The sequence below is a fragment of the Misgurnus anguillicaudatus genome, chromosome 2 (assembly GCF_027580225.2).
Source record: "Misgurnus anguillicaudatus chromosome 2, ASM2758022v2, whole genome shotgun sequence".
In the NCBI taxonomy this organism is placed as follows: domain Eukaryota; kingdom Metazoa; phylum Chordata; class Actinopteri; order Cypriniformes; family Cobitidae; genus Misgurnus; species Misgurnus anguillicaudatus.
Window position 1 is genome coordinate 5,561,629 of NC_073338.2, and position 17,696 is coordinate 5,579,324.

Below are 17,696 nucleotides of genomic sequence, written 5' to 3' on the forward strand. Positions count from 1 at the left end.
ACTTTTTATGATTTAAAAGTCATTTCAACTTAATATTATTTATCTTGACTAGAGATGAGTTGTTATAACTACAGGTGAGTTGTTATAACTTATAAAATTAAGTTGACTTTTACAAAACCATTTTTACAGTGTGGGTGAAAACTAGTGGTCGGCCAATGTGGGTTTTTTATGCCGAAATATTAATAATTAAGATTAAGTGTGGCTGATATAGCAAAAATGCCATTACCATAAATGAGAGACAAACTGGTGAGAGAAACAAAGATACAAACAAAATTAGAAAATTATTGAAACTAAATAAAAATTTGATATGCATAATATGTATAAACAAACCCTTTTAAAGTACTTGAAAAATAACTAAGACGTACTGTGGATGGCAGATTTTGCTGCACACCAAAGTGTTGTTGTGTAAAACACAATGTAACTTCCCATTAAAAGTGAATAATGGTCATTACTATCTGTCAGACTTTGGCTTCACATCAGTTTTTCTCCATTATAAACAACAAATCTAAGGATCAGAAAAATATACTGGCTGATGCGGATAAATAAAATTTTGCTAATACTGCACTAAAAGTTGCTTTTCATGCTAAAAGGTTTACTTTTGCACAGAATTGCCCGACTGAGAATCTATTTCTATCTCTGTTGTTTGGGAGTTAGCTATTTTACAAAGGATTTGGCAACACAAGCCTCCAGTGTACAGTAGCTGACTGCAGATATACGTGCCCTTGCACATTAAAGCTTTGATCATCTATTTATATAAAATAATGGCATTTATTTTCACAATCTCACAATTCATTAACATAATGCCATTTAATTCTCTCGATATTTAAATAAAGAATGCATGCCACATGTACATATTTTGCTTTGTGAGATGGCTTTTTACTTCTATAAATATAGTTGAAATTATTTTAAATGAAAAGTTTTCTCCATTTGGTACAGAAATGTAACCTAAACATAAAAATCACAAGCTCAAACAAATATTACAAAGAAAATTGCACCAAGACTAAAAACATACAAAAACAGCAAACATAACCTAAATTTGCTAAAAAAAAAACAAACAAAAAAACTTATACTGAAAGCATCTGTACAATGAAACATTACATGCAGAGAATAGTGCATATATTATATGCAGTATTTTGGCTTTGTTTTAACCATAGATGTAAATGTAAAGAAGAGCGTATCTAACAATACATGCATATGTCAATGCTGAAGAGCTTCAGTTTAAAATAAACAAACAATAATTTAGATGTGACCTCTTACTGAGTTTAAAACGATTTAAAACCATTACATTTGGTTAACATCTTAGTTAACTTGCATATTCCCTCACATATAAACATAAATAAAACACACACAGTTCATGTTTTCCTTTTACATACAAAAACTTCAAGTAAAACGTAACATAAAACCTGACAAACTGCACTTAACCAACAAATCTTAACAACCTTTAACTGTAAAATATTTTAATACATTTGTAAAACCTTTTCTGAAGTACAAATTTCAGCTCTGCTGTGTTTCAGTTCCTGCATGAGGCCTGTTTGGTAACCGAGCACAACATCTCTCCTTTCAAGTCAATACCTATCAATGTACATATTTATAAACGTTACAGATAAATCCTCCAAAAAGGTTTGATCAAATTATCTATTAAAATTACTTTAAAGTGCATGTCATCATTACAGTTTAAACGTTTTTATAAGCAATTCCATATACATAAGTATAAAAACTATAACACATTTTGTCACTTCCACCATAGTGGTCTTCAAACGTTTTTGAGGTCCCATCTGTAAATTACTGTGAGAACTATAAACATCTATTCAGTTGAATACAGCAACATTAAAATAAGAGTAGCTGCCTGTTATCAGAACCAGCTGACAAAAGCATCTGTGAACTTCTCCGGTTTGGCCACAAGGGGAAGCAGTGACTCCTTGATCTCAAACATGTGTTTCGAGTACCCAGCTGATGTCCTCTCTTTTGACACGGGATGTTACATCATCTTACCCTGCGGTCATTCAGTCTAGCGCTTTATAACCACCTGCTCAAAGGCACTAGGTCCAACCCTTATTAAAGGAGAGAGAGAGGGGAATTAAATTGAGAGAGGGCAAATGCATTTAATTACTGTATGTATTACATAAGCACAATCTGACATCATTATATTTTTAGCACTCCTGTAACATAATACGCATTTCTGAAACAAACACCTCCAGAGAAGTGTATCATAAGCCGAGTATGCCAATAGTGACCTCATGGAGACGATACCTGGTATGCTGACTGCCCAGTGCAGTGCTGCCTCCAGGTCCAATAAACAGTCGCAGACCCTCCTCTACAAAACACATGCAATTCACAGTTAAGTACATTGAATTCATTCTACTCTATCAAGATAATGTGATCAAACACACCAATGATGTTTATGTATACAAATCTTTTTCTATATATTATTAAAACGGCTCAGTTTCCTGGCTGTACACTGTAAAAAAAGGTGCAAAAGCTATCACTAGAACGGTACGCTTTAAAAAGGTCCTCATCTGTACCATTTAGATTCATACAAGTACCACAATATGTTCCTTTGAGGTACTAATATGTGTAGCCTACTTTTTGCCCTGGTGACAGCTTTTTTACCTTTATTTCTGAGAGGACTCATATTGGTCTCGTACACACTGCAAACTTTCGGGAGTGACAACCGCATTTAAATGCCCATAGCAACATTCTGCCGTCTCGCATGCTCATCACTCACAGCTTTGACCAAAATAATTTAACAGCATTGTGTTTTGTAATAAACCTCTGTCTTGGTGTTGTGTATTGTACGCTTTTGTGAGGCTGCTTCACATTGCGCGGCCTTGCAGTGTTGCCAGGTCCTTGTCTTTTTTGTACATACATACCGTTTTTGGTGTTAATAAAGTGTGAAGGTGCCAGTCCCAATATTTTGATCTTTGAGGTAAAGCGTTTGGATTTATTTTGGTTTATTATTGGATTTTTCTTGTTCGCTATTTTTTTGTGCAAGATCTGGCAACACCAGTAAGCAAACTCTCGTGCCTCTGTTATTTTCTGCACCGCGCATACAGAAGGCTTTTTCCCCTTCTAGGAATTTATTTTTTCATGTCCATGATGCACGTTTAAACACTTTATTAACTACTAGTTGTTCAGCTCGGTTATGTACACACTATGCAAAATTTCTGTAATTGCGGTTGTCACTACCTGCATTTTGCGGGAGTTAATTTGGTTGTAGAATGCAGTTGTCAGTCCCGTAATTACTGAACTGTGTGTGTACAGAACAGGATTAAGCATTAAAAGGTAAAGTGACAACAAATTAATATGCAGTATACGGGATCATAGAGATGTTCAGAGTTGTTGTGACAACAGTGAGTTTAAACTTGCTGCCTCTGAGGTCTGTCTATGAGTCAGAGAATGAGAAAAGAGGGGAAATTCAATCATTTGTTTGTTTGAAATGTTGGTAACTATAGTAAACGTTCCTTTAACCAAACCACAATGTGGTTCATGTAATGTGCAAGTGCAGCAGAACACATGTCAGAATTTCCCTGAGCGTGTCTGAATGTCTTTACCTTCTACAGTCAGGAACATATAAAACTGCATTATGCTTGGGTTTAGACTTAGGGTTTGGTCTCACAGTAAATGTTTGGCTGGTGTTTATGTGCTGGTATGGTGGTGAGAATTAGGTGCGAATTTAAAATAGTGGTTCAAAATACAGTAAAGCCCTTTTCACACAGACATTACGGAAAATACACAAGAAACGCACCCAGGATTTTTCCAGGATTTTTCGTTTGATTTTGTTCATTAACACTGCCAATGATTTGCTATAATCTGTGTGTGCGTTCACACAGATACCAGAAAGATCCCGGAAAGACACGTGACCCGTTTAAAGTCAGAGTGGATATTTGACAAGCTCCCTGATCTCTGCTTTAATCCAGTTTGCAGACATTTCTCATAGTGATTGTTAATATACATTTAAAACCCCCGTTTTGAGGAGCTGAACGATATATCTTGATGCGATGATGCGCAGGCATTTTTGTTTATTATAAGCTCAAATGAGCTTGTAGTTTTTAACGTATTCTTTTATGTTGCTGAATGATCTCTGGGGATAGTGACGAGTTAACTGATATCTGCTTCAGTCCAGTTTGCTGACATTTCTCGTCGTGAATGTTGATCTGCATGCAAATCCCTCATTTTAAAGAGCTGAACCAAAACGTCATGTTGCGATGACACGGCCATTATGGCATTGTTTCTGCGTCTTGTTCACACTAATGCTACGTACACACCAAACGCGGGGCATCGCGTTACTCGCTCTAGATTACTCGTGGGATTTAAAGGCGCAGTGCACATAAAAACGCTTTGGAAAAGGGAGTCAAGCTGACTACCAAAACAAACTTCCAGCCAATCAGCAGTAAGGGGCGTGTCTACTAACCAACATCATTGCCTGGGTTGCGTACGTGTGGGGCGGGTCTATCAAAAGAAGGTACAGATTCTATTGGAGTAGGGGCGTGTTTGTTTAGGTCTTTTCAAACGTCAACATTGGCTTTCAAAAATTGTGCACTCCGCCTTTAACTTCGTGTCATGCTAATTTTTCGCTCGAGTTGAATATTTTCAACTTGGGCAAAGACGCTTTTTCGCGGCAAATGCGCCGTTCATATCACGCCATTCGCATCGCCCCACACAAGGAGGCATCTGATTGCGTCTTTGCATTGACTTTGTATGTAAACTACTCGCTCAAATCATTGAACTCGCATCTGGTGTGAACCCACAGTAAGGGTTTTTTCGGGCAATGTAACTAGGTTTTTTTTTCGGGGACCGATCCCTGAAGATTTACAGGCGTGTTTGCCTTCACACAGAAGCTTGTCTGCCAATTTTATGGGTATTTTCTGGGACCAAAGTGCTGTGTGAATGAGGTTTAACTTAGTACAGTGGTTCTCAAACTTTTTCAGCATGCGGCCACCCTTGTATACGGTGCATCTCTTTGTGGCCCAAAACTTATTAAATTATTTAGTGTACTACTATTGTTTAGTAGCCTTATTTATTTGAGATTTGATTACATAGAACTTATGAAAAATTAATGTATTTTATAAAATGTGATAAAACCGGGGCCCCCAGCACCATTTGTAAAAACATCCATAGGCAGTGCGTACGCATGCTTAGTGACTGAGATCCAATGTTTGTGAATGAAGGAGTACCTTCGGCACTAGAGTCCAGTATACTGTGGCTAAAGTCTTGTCCTTGTAAGATCGTCTCAATGATATCATCAGCGTCCACTCTTGTAGCGTCCACTCTCTTTAGCTGAGACTCGACTGAGTCTTGCTTTACAGGGTACCTTAAATACAGAGTCACGCTTCATTCTTTATAAAGACATCACCTAAAGCTTTAACATGCTTTCACATATCATCTCTAAAAACACATTTTACATGGCTGTGTTTACCTGCTGGCACTGTGTGATGGTGTGAGGTGATGTGGCACTGGGGTACAGGCCCGTGGGCGGGACTCTTTATCATCACTGGGTTCTGGCATGCTGCCGATCCCCGTGGAGGCACTGCCCACCGATAAGTTCCTCCTATGACAGAGCTCTGTCAAGCTAGATGAACGCGAGTGATCTGTGCTGTAGCCTATAAGAAAACCAAAATGGATCAACATTAGTGTCGGATCAAATCATAATATTTTACATTTTTGATATGAAAGCACTACAATTGTGCATTTGGCAGACGCTTTTACTTGAAAATGACTTACAGTACAATACAAATACAATAAGTTTTGTCAGTATCTGTGTTCCCTTGGAATCAAACGTAAACCTCTTCCAATAGCGCTACAGGAGCACTAAAAAGTGAAGACCTACGCGATGAACACGGACCTGAGACCTTGGATTGCTGGCTGGCATAGCTGGATGTTCTCGAGTGGCCACACTTTCCCAGTTCATCAGGAACAGAACCAGAACCATGACCACCGGTGCCTTTTCTTTGAGTTTCTTCAATGTTAATATCAGAGGATTGTTAGCGTCATGTTAACAGTTTAAATGAGTGGTGAGCATTCACTAACAGCACAGTAAAACAATCTATAATTCTAAATACGGTTACCATATTTACTTAAAATTAACTTGTCTTTATAAAAGCATAGTGTACTAGTTATTGTGTATTACTTTCATTGTAAGAATACCTGTACAGATGTGAGTTGTTTTCTGTGGCTCTCCTCTTCTATCTTCATGAAGACACATCTCTGTATCTCCAGGAAAACCAGTGGTCATTGCAGTGGATGGAGGCCTGGTACAATCAAAGATCTCAAATAAATATGGATATCATGTGAAAAGTGATTAAAAATAGCCCATAGATGTTTCATTGCAGGTGCAAAACAATAAATAAAGCAAAATAAATCCAACAATTCCAGCAACTAACCTGTATGACTTTTTAAAAGATTTAATAAAAACAACAACAACATGAAATTAAACAGATATTTTAAAACAGGAATAAGTCCATTAAATGAGAGCCAGCACCTCTGTTAATCTGCCAAAAAGGCCTATTTATTGGGTAATACTGACATTTGGACAGCATTGTTGTTCTTTTAAGCTACCGTAACCAACGGACCAATAAACCAGGCTGAGTATAATGGGAAACAATGGGATACAAGCAGCAGTGTGCATTGCAAATACGGTCGAACAAACATATTTCAGAGAAACTGTCCGAAACATATAAAAACATAAAACTTTCCAAAATGTTTAGCGAGCGTCTCGAAGAGATAGGCTTTAATCGCTCAGTGGAACAAAATGATGAAATAATATAAGGAAAGCTACAAAGAAACCCACAATAAACCTACAGTTGTCGACTGACAGATAGGACAACAGGTTTAAATGCATGCAAGGTCAAAAAACACTGTAATTTTTTCAAAATATAAATTTAATATTACCCCCTTTCTCAGAGATCCCCAAACGATTCACGTGAAGCCATTCAACGACTCAGTCTGCCTAAACCACACCTTTCAGTAGCCTACTCTGCTCTGATTGGTCAACTGACACAGTCTCCGCACAGACCACAGATCAGTGGCACAGACCAACAATAGCGCAACATGTACTGACCTATTGCTAACATGATTTACTGAGAAGACATTATCGACTTCAATACCCATCATTCATCATTAACCCAAGCAATAAAAACGACGACAGAAACTAATGTTTTTAGCAAGTATGTAAGCTAACAGGAGGACCATAACAAAAATGTAAACACAAGTGCACATGCCGCTTGCTAACGTGATTCCCTGACAGTGTTTTTGGACTGTATAGCTAATTTAGCCCTTCATGACAACTGTGAGGGGGTGAATTTTTTTGTAACTCATCCGTTTAAATGATATTAAGCCTTAAACTTTTGCATAATTAAGGGTGTGGCCACTTGAGTGATGGTTGAACAGCCACTGCCGTCACTAGAGTCGAGCTAGGCGGGCATGGTTTCAGCAACCAGTCACCTCAGCTTCACCCACGTCCCACCTCTTTACTATTTTTGGATATCTGCGAGTGATGCGTGGTGACGCGCGGCCAAGATGGCGACGGCAGGCAAGGCCTACTTTAAGTTTCAAAAACGATCTTTAGAAACCTATGGGTGAAGTCATGGACACTATGTCCATCTTTTTTACAGTCTATGGTACTAAACCCTATGGGTATCTTTTCTCCTTGAAAAAGTAATTTTAACCAGAGATCCTTCATATACCTTCATCCTTTGGTAGTGAAAACACAAACTGAAAACAGAGCGTGATATGATGTTTACACACTAACTAGCTGAAGTGTCTGTGTGGGCAGGTCATAGTTTTCGAAGGAGATTCAATCCATATGACGACTCGTTTCAGCGATTCAGGGAGTCGACTCCCTACTTTAGAAGCCAATAACTTTATTAATCGTGCACTTTTTGGTTTAACTACTTAGCACATTGTTAACATTGATGGACAGCTACATGACACACTGCAATACAGGCAATTTTTGATTTTGGAACCGTGTTTAAAACATTTAAGAGTGAACCAAACCAAGAAATTGCAGCAGTGTCTTAGTCCCAGTTTTGAAATAAAGCCAACGGTCTGAGACCTTAAATATAGCAATGTTCTTCTTAACATCCAGTGTTTACCTTCTTGACTGTGTGAATCACATGTTGTCTTGCATTTATTTGAATAAAGTATTACTTTATTAATATCATAGCATTTATTATTAATGTTTTAGTAAACTGAAGTGCAGAACTATAATTCAAAAGTTATGATGCAAAAATTGTACGCCAATGTTTTATTACCAGTGAAAGATGAAGGGTGGGTGGGTGTAGATTTTTTGAAGCTGACTCACATTACACAACGATTCACTTCTCTGTCATAACAAACACACACCCGTCATTCATTTCAGTTGCTAATCTACAGTCGAAAACACTGTGTCTGATGGCTCATGAGAGATCATGCCAGCTTGCTTACATAATAATATGAATCACATCTCTCAGTGCGGAAAGGAGAAATCTCACACTGCCTCACATCTGAAACCATATTGTACCATATACAAACACATAACTGATTTAAACACTGTTTGAACAGAAACAGTGTGGTCAAGTCTAAAAAAATAAGATAAAGAGGTATTTGCATTTCATTCGATAAAGAAATAATGAGTGTGAATACAGGTTATTGCCCATTTAAAAAATATATCTGTATCATAGAGTGCTTAAGCAATATAAAAACTTGATTATTGTTGTGAATCCAGTTTCAAATATACAATAAAACCCTCTAAATAAATCACTAACAGCATATGTGGGCTGTGTTAAAAAAAAATGTACACATTTTTTTGTATTATGCTTTTAACACATTGTGCCATTTTGTGTTGATCACAAGTTGTGTTAATGATAACACAAAGTGTGTTGTTCCAATAATAACACAGATGACCCTAAACTAACACGTTCAAGAGTGCATGACCAAATTGATTAAACAGTATACGGTGACATACTAAAGCAATAAGCCCCAAGAAGCAGTGGGTTACCAGTGCATTTTATAACGGCTAAGGGGCGTTGTTAGGCACGACGCGAAGCGGAGTGCCTAAAACCCCCTTAGCCGTTATAAAATGCACTGGTAACCCACTGCTTCGCGGGGCTTATTGCGTTTATAAAACGGTTGCTTCAAATTATGTATAGCAGGATTTCATATAATAAAACACAGCAAATAAGTTGTAATTATATTAGTACAGATATTAGTCTTCCGCCAAACAAAGTAGTTCCTCAGACTCAAGTGTGTCTGCAACAGAGCGGTTCCCAAGCAAAACAGACGGAGCAAAGACACAATGAAAATATGATTCATTAAGACTGTGGTGTTTATTTTCATAAATTAACATTCATCTAATTTATACATTAACATTTATACCGTGCAACTGTTGACGTGTGGATCAAATATGCTTGGAAGCATGCTTAACACTTTCCCTGCCAGCGTTTTTTAAAAGAGTTGCCACCCAGCTTTAGTTAAACATTAATGCCTTCCAGAAAAATGTTCTTCTTTAGATATATAAACATACAATATATCAAATGAAAGAACAGACCCTCTGCTTTCAAACAACAAAATAAAAACGTTTCACCCTACCTTCAATTGTTCTTTTATCCTCTCAAATTTTGAGCAAAATGTTGGGATAATTCCATTTCTGTGAATGACTTTTGTTAGAGATCCGATTCAGATCGCTGATCAAAAAATACACTTGAGTTTTAAAGTGTTGAGTGAAAGCATCAGTGTTTATGTTGTGTAAGATCGCCACCACTGATCAGTGATCGCCACCCAGTGGATAATATACGGTACAACTACTCCTCACGGAAGCATTAACAAGAAAACTCAACAATATTTATTGACACTTATCTGGATATCGCCATTAATTGTTCAATTGTTGAGGATTATAATTAATACAATATAATATAATTAGCCCACCCAATAAATCAAAATTGACAACAAAATCCGACATTTTGACAGTTATTTTCTACAGTACACAACAACAGTGGCGCAGTGATACAAGCTATGTAATACGGTTTGAGCCGTGGGTTTACCGGTGAGTTTTATCACAGCTGAGAACGCGTTTCAACCAATCAGAATGAAGAACCAGAACTGGCCGTTTTATAAATAGCCTTTAACATATCCCCTGATGGGTTCTTTCAGTCAATGGGATTCAAGTTTTTATCTTTGTACAAGGTTTTACACAACTCTGACCAACAGACTTTCAGGATAAGAGATATATGACACAAGATTCTATATGAAATGAACTCAACAAACCCATCAAGGTTTTAGGCTAGTCACAGAGAAACAGAGTTATCTGCTTTAACCTCATCAGAAAGTGGTTGAATCAGACTTCCTGTGTTCATGTGGCTTCAGACATTGCGCTAAGATAAAAAGTGAAAACACAAGCACAAACACACATCGACACATCCACAGTGACAAGGAGAACATGCAATAGAAACGCAACATTGATCGACCCGAATAACCAAAACTTTGTTGTTAAAACTAGTGGTTTGCGTAACAACCATGCAGGCTTTTCATTTAAAGTCCCTCTGTGGTGAAAATTGAAATAAAATAAAGGAATAATAAATAAATAAAATTCAAATACCGTAAATAAAGTTTTTATTGTTGTTTATATGTTTGTGTGTTATTTTTAAAATGCTTTTAAGACAAACCATGTGCAAATTCATCATTTATTGCTGAGTATTTCCTCCATAAAATTGCGGTTTTTCTAAGACAGCCACAAAACTGTAGTTTGAAATCACCTCGGTTTCTATCATAAACATGTAACCAATCACATTAAAACAGTTGAACGAGTGGATTAGTAGTTTATGTATTGATGCTGCACAGACTCGGCGCTGAAACGATTGCAGCAGTGCTGCTTCAGCTTTACTTCTGGGACGCAATAACGCACTGCTTATGTGTGCAGTGTGAATGCTCTAACCCTTTACACCATCAGTGCTAAAATATGCACATCTCACATATGCATTGTATACCCATCAGCTACATGTCTGGAACTGCCGAGTGCGGCATCTATGTACAGACAGGGTCCGAAATTAACTTTTTGGCTCACCTGCCACGGGGACTGGTAGATGAAAAAATCCACCAGCCAAGCATATTTTTACCGGCCAGAATAATAAACAGCCTTTTTTTGTCATATGTACATTCATTTCATTTGCTGTATTCATGGCAGGGCTCGCAAAATTTCAAAATCCCTGGTAGCCCTTCGGGCAGGCACTCTTCAGTTTTTGGTAGCCCGAAATGAATGCAAGTAGCCCGAGTAAAAAATACATTACTTTTAATGTAGAATATTAAGACAAAACATCTATTAAAACACAAATAACACACATCAATTTTCAGTACATATCAATCATCAGTACAAATTTTTCTTCTAACCGAAGTGAAATCTATAAACTTCAGATTCTGAATCTGAAATATTAACTGATGTCACAGATAAGAAAATACCACTTGACTTTGTGGGCATAGCACAGGCTTATTCAATTAGTTTTACCACAGGCCAAATTTTGCCAATACAAAGCCAATAGGGCTCTAACCACAATGTTTAATCTGCTATTCTTGTTGTTGTTTTGATGCTGTTGTTTTTTTAACAAACAAAGACTGGATTTCCATATAAACCAACTTTTCCCTGCTCATCCCCACATCAGATATACTCACCATTTAAAAGTGGTTTAGTGGGTCACAAAACTCACAGTTTGGATCATCCAGTTACAGATTGGATAACTTTTTCGATCAGAAAAACAGGGGCTGTCGCTTTAAGAGCGATTCTGCACAGTCACTCTCTTCACTGGCCGTACAATCTATACTTTAAAGCTTGCTGCGAGAGATTTCATTTTCTTACGTGAGGATAGTAATGACTGACAGAACGAAGTTGGAGGATTTGCCAAACAAATCCATGACAAATCATTACGGATTGCTTCCTGTACTGCGTCTTTTCGCGCGATCGCGAAAGTTAAAGTAAAACTCGGGCGCGCGCTCAAACGTAATTTAAATACCCAATGCCTGAATTTCATACACCATTATTACCCATCCAAATCTGTGAAAGAATGCATAAGCATTTAAATATATTTTTTCCTCCCTATAAGTCAAGATAGCCCGACGGGCAGGGCGGGGATGCATTTTGATAGCTAGCTGCAGACCGCAAGTTACCTGCAGTACTAGCTAGCAACAGACCGTCTCTAGTGCGAGACTTGGAGCGTAGAGACGTTCTGTGGCTAGCTCACCTCGTTCCCAGATTAGTTACTGGCAAAAACATTATATTGCATTAATATTTTGATATGAAAATCACCCGCCAGTGTGGCGGGTAGCCTTTTGAATTTAGTCGCCAAACGGAAAATCTACCCGCATTTGGCGCTTGGCGGGTGTTAATTTCGGACCCTGTGTACAGATATATAGAGTAGAGGCCGCAGTGACTAACAGAGTTCCCACACCTTAGTTAACTTTAAATTCAAGGATCTTTCAAGGACTTTCCAGGTCCAATATACCCTCAAATTCATGGACTAAATGTGGGGACACATTTCAAGTGAGAGCAAGGTTACATTGTGTTATCTTTTAAAATACATTGTTACAGTTCCCTTTCGAGGGAACTTGCGCTGCGTCACTGCGGGTGACGCTTTTGGGGACGTAAGTGCGTCTGAATGTGTATATCAAATTCAACCAATGGTGAGGCTTAACAACAAAGACGGGGGCTGTTTCTCAATATGTGTTCTTTAGCGATCTTGCGTTCTCGTGTCCTTGCTCTACGTCATCATTAACAGTCGAAGTTCATTCCAATTCTCAAGAACGCAAGTACAGAGGACGCATCAAAATACCCGGATGTGTTCTTGATATCGAGGATGCATCGAGTGCAGACTTGCGCGCTGAAACCGCTTCACGCCCCAGAAGTCATTGCGGCAAAACAATGGGGGAGGTCAGGTGACCAACAGGAAGATCGCACACATCTTAATTCTCATAAGTGCGTTCTGTGTTCTCGCGACCTTCTGAGTCTAGATTTTTATGATATTATCCTACACTACACAGGAAATAATATGGATTTTTTCCAAAAACTTTTTAAATAAAATTAGTGCTGGGCAAAGATTAATCGCGATTAATCGCATACAAAATAAAAGTGATTTTTTGCATAATATATGTGCGTGTACTTTGTGTAATTATTGTGTATATTTAACCACACACACATTCATATATTCATTTCAGAATTGCTTTACTTATATATAATTGTTTTAAATGTATTTTTAATATAGAATATATAAAAATATAAATAAATATATATAAACATGTAAATGTTTCTTAAATACATACATGAATGTGTGTGTATTTATTTATACATAATAATTACGCACAGCACATACTCATATATTATGCCAAAAATCACTTTTATTTTGTATGCGATTAATCGCGATTAATCTTTGCCCAGCACTACATAAAATAGATTCAAGCACTTTCAATGACCTGTATCTATGTATGTATATTTTCAAAAACTCCCCAGGGCCTTAAATTATTTTCCCCCGAATTCACAAACTTTCAAGGATTTCAAGGACGTGGGAACCCTGGACTAATTTGCAGATTCAAATCTTTGGTTCGAGCTGGTGATATTGAGAAGAGGCAGGGAGCATTTTAATACTTCCAGTTCCATCGTCCCAAAGTTAATGTTTTTTTTAAATGGGGTTTTGGTTAAACACCTTAAAGATCTTGGTTTACAAGATATTTTCACTTTATATTCTACAACATAAAACCCACCAGTAATACTACAAAAATACGTCATCCCTGTGCCACTCTAATTATAGATCTGCATATACTAAGTGAGGGAAGGGTGTAGAGTTACATTCTAGCTATTTTAAGGCATGAAGAATTTATCATCATTGGAAAAATTTCTACATATGATGTTTAGAGTTTTAAGGGATAAAATGATTGTTTAAATTATTATTATCATTATGTGCAGAAATCCCTGAGCGAGGCATTGCTAGTTGCATGCATTACCAATTCAGCTACCGGAAACAAATTAAGTCTTGCTGTCCTTTTCGAAAGGGTTTTGATTTGAAGTGTAAAATTCATTGCATATTACAAAATGAGGAGATTAACTTACGTTTTAAAGCATGGATCACCTGACATTAGCTGCATACTAATAACCACCTAGAGAAAAAGAAAGATATGGGGTGAACAGTTACATATAAATTTGAAGCTAAGTCTGGATGTAAGTAGAGTGTGGTTCCATAAGGCTATAAATGTTCAGGCCTGAGGAATTCTGGGTACTCTCAGAACCGCTCCTAGCATGGGTGTAATGGTATGGAGCCGTGGAATTCTGGGGGCTCGGTGCAGACCTCCAGGCGCAGGTGGGGGTTTGGAATGGAAAACATAAATCTCAACACAGGCTACAACATGCCACACAGAATTAACATGAATCTAAACATGTAACGCAATACCACACACAAATCTGAAGGGAGAAGACACACCCCTCACACGCCCCCTAGAAACAGCATGTTTATGATATAAATAAATACGCAAAATCACAAAGTAATAGATAAGGCATACAGCCTTAACATAAATGCACAACTGTTTTAAAAATGTGTGTGTGTACCTTCAGTATAGAGTTGTCCTGCCGTGTGTTTTTTGTGTTATATCCCTCTAGTAGACAGTGTCGTGTTGTGTTTCCTGAGCCGGCAAATTCAGCCAGGTTTAAATCAGCATAGCCGAGCTGTATGACACGGACATGCAGTAGTCACTCCCAAAAATCAGGCAGCAAAAATCTTAATATATCACAATTTCTAGAGTCTTAAAGATCCCACGGAGAAGCCTTACCTTTGCAAACGTCTTGCCACCTTTCAGCTCCTTAATAAAGAAATCCAATAAATGATTTAAAACCACAAGTTTGTCATAGAAGCCCATTTTAAAATGTACAAAATTAAATCATACCTTTCTTACAGACACTCGGAGCACACATGGGTCCAGCACCCCTGTCCCTGCGTTAGCGTTCATTTTACATAAAAATGAGAACTTTTTCTTCCAATTAACACAGTTAGCCACAACCGGCTCTCTGCAGGAGAAAAACAGTGATATGTTAGTGTAAAAATCACTGTAAATCTTTTAGATAAATAAATACTGAGGCTGTTATTGCACAAGCAATGCAATGCATACAATTCTGTATGTGAAAGCACATTATTTATGCAGTAAAATTTATAGTATATTATGTACGTACAGTTGAGCTCAAGAGACTCATGAGGAACAAATCACAAAACATAAAAACAGTCACTGATCAAACAGATAACCTTATATACGGTATTAAGAATCAAGGGGTACTTGTTTTAGTGCAGTTATTTTATGTGATGTGATTTATATGTAAGCATCTCTTATGTGAAATAACTATATGAACAACAAACTGCAATTTTGTGTTCCCTTTTATTGTAGTGATAGACCGATATATCGGCCGGCCGATATATCGGGCCGATATTTGCGAGTTTTATGTGTATCGGCATCAATTTGCCGATTTTTCCGGCATAATTTACAGACAGAGTGCTGGAACCCGCAAGCGATTGCAGGTCATGTGACTAAAAACAACCAACCTTTTCACGACAACATTGAAAGCTCGGCTTAACAGCTGATCATAGCTGAACAAAGTGGGTTTTTTTTCATCTCTATGGGGCGGTTTCCTGGACAGGGATTAGACTAGTCCTAGACTACAATAAATGTAAGAACTGTGCAAACTAATAACATCTCTTTTTAACAACATGCCATTTTTTACATAATTTTTATGATGTTAATTGAGTGAGCAAAAACAGTATCGGCTCCAAATATCGGCTCAAGAAAATCGGCAGCCTGTATCGGTCATCGGCTAAGGCTGATGAAACAAAAATCGGTATCAGCATCGGCACTGAAAAATCCATATCGGTCGATCCCTATTTTATTGTTCCCAAATACTAATGTTTGGCAAGGGGTATGTAAACTTTAAACTTCTGGGTAATTTTTTAATGCTGTTATTATTACTTGGTGTTGTGTAAGCATCTCCTATATGAAATAGCTTGTTCGGTACAGTACTAAATTAAAACTGCAATTTGTGTGATCCTTTTAATTTATTGCTAAATACCATTTTGTAGATTTTGCATGTAAACTTATGAGCTCAACTGTATGTGGCAGGTGTGTAAAACAATACAAATGTATCTTTAACCAGCTACATGTAACAATCTGATATGGCGTTTATAATAGTTGGTTGCACTGTGTTTACTATTTTTGGCAAAACCTCTGTTGCAAACCTCCATTTAATTGAAAATCAAAGTTAAATCACTTTCAATTTGAAAATGGTGCGGTGTCACATTAAAACCAGCAAGAAAAGTAACAGTTATAGCAATATCATAGTTATAACAACAGCATAAACCTGAAGCTACTGTAAGATCAGGTTAAAAAAAATAACAGCTCTGATAGTCTAAGGTCGCAAATTAAACACAACCTCTTAAACTATAATTGCTCCATAACAAAAGAAAATCTTTTTACTGACATCATTAAGCATCTTATTAGAGTCAATGCAGGAATATCTCCATCTGCAGGCTTAATGTGGAGCAGAGGATTCCTGGCATTCACATTGTACTGTGTGTTTACATTCCTTTGTAAATTGCGCTCAGTTGAGCTCAGCCTTGACGGTTAAAGGAAGGAAGGAGGAGATTCCGAGCCCACTTTTCCCACTTAGAGGCACATCAGACCTGTTGAGTTCCCCGAAGACCCCCCACCCATTCCCTCAATCCCAAAACACAAGCTCCTCTACATAAACCCAAAAGTACTGGCTTTTAAAAAGGATCTGCAGTGTTGCATGAAACATCTATTCAGTCTCTGTATCAGATAAACTCAAGGTCAATAAAGCTGAAAAAACATGTTAACACAATACAAACAATGTTGGTTACCTGCCACTGAAAGTCTTTTATCATCTTTAAACGTGTTTTCAGCATAAATCAGTAAAGATAATGAATATTTATATTAAATATATTCAGACACAATACCAGATTGGCAGTTTATACTGTATGGCAATGTAAGTTAAGTTTTGATACGCACTTAACGTTACTAAGAACAAAATCCACGAGGCAAAGAAAAAGCATACACGGGATGATACAAATACAGCATATTCAGTAACATTTAAGTTAGGAATTGCTATTAAATAAGGTTTCAACATATTTGTATGTACTGTTCCTCACCTCGATGACTCTTGTGAAAACCCTCCGTCAGTCAGTCGGACTTTACAGAACAGAACCCCGTTTACATACGGGACAGATGACAACTCCTCCAGCTCCACATCCACTTTAAACTTGAACCTCTTCTTCCTCATCATCATAAAAGACATGTATTTAATATATATGAAGCACGACAAAAGAAGGGAAGGATCACTGCAGCTGAGGTTTAGAAAGCGAAGGTACACTAACTGTCAAGTGTGTCTCCTCTCTGAGTGCGGCTTTTAAACCGCTAAGACGTTACACTTTAAAATAAAAGTCCCACTCAATATTATTATTATCATCATGATTATTATTATTATCAATATTTATCAATAGTGTAAAATAAAAGTCCCACTCATTATTATTATTATTATCATCATGATTATTATTATCATCATTATAATGATTGTTTTTATTAGTATTAATATTTATAAAAAGTGTCAAATAAAAGTCCCACTCATTATTATTATTATTATTATTATCATGATTATTATTATCATCATCATTATAATTATTGTAATATTAGTA

General features: G+C 37.2%; 1 protein-coding gene across 2 annotated transcripts; it reads right to left on the reverse strand.

Moving 5' to 3' along the window:
* Nucleotides 1–779: 779 nt before the first annotated feature.
* On the reverse strand, nt 780–17,429 carry eeig2a (EEIG family member 2a). Of its 2 annotated transcripts, none has more exons than XM_055201212.2 (11): nt 17,154–17,429; nt 14,890–15,010; nt 14,776–14,805; nt 14,555–14,671; nt 14,063–14,109; nt 6,145–6,248; nt 5,828–5,956; nt 5,417–5,600; nt 5,175–5,311; nt 2,251–2,314; nt 780–2,051 (listed from the first exon to the last, which is right to left on the reverse strand). In XM_055201212.2, the coding sequence occupies exons 1-11, from the start codon at nt 17,297–17,299 to the stop codon at nt 2,009–2,011; spliced, it is 1,122 nt and encodes a 373-aa protein (XP_055057187.1). In that variant the 5' UTR covers nt 17,300–17,429; the 3' UTR covers nt 780–2,008. The 2 variants fall into 2 exon arrangements, with proteins under 2 accessions (XP_055057187.1, XP_055057188.1); XM_055201213.2 differs by having other exon boundaries at nt 5,843–5,956; nt 17,154–17,427.
* Nucleotides 17,430–17,696: the final 267 nt, after the last annotated feature.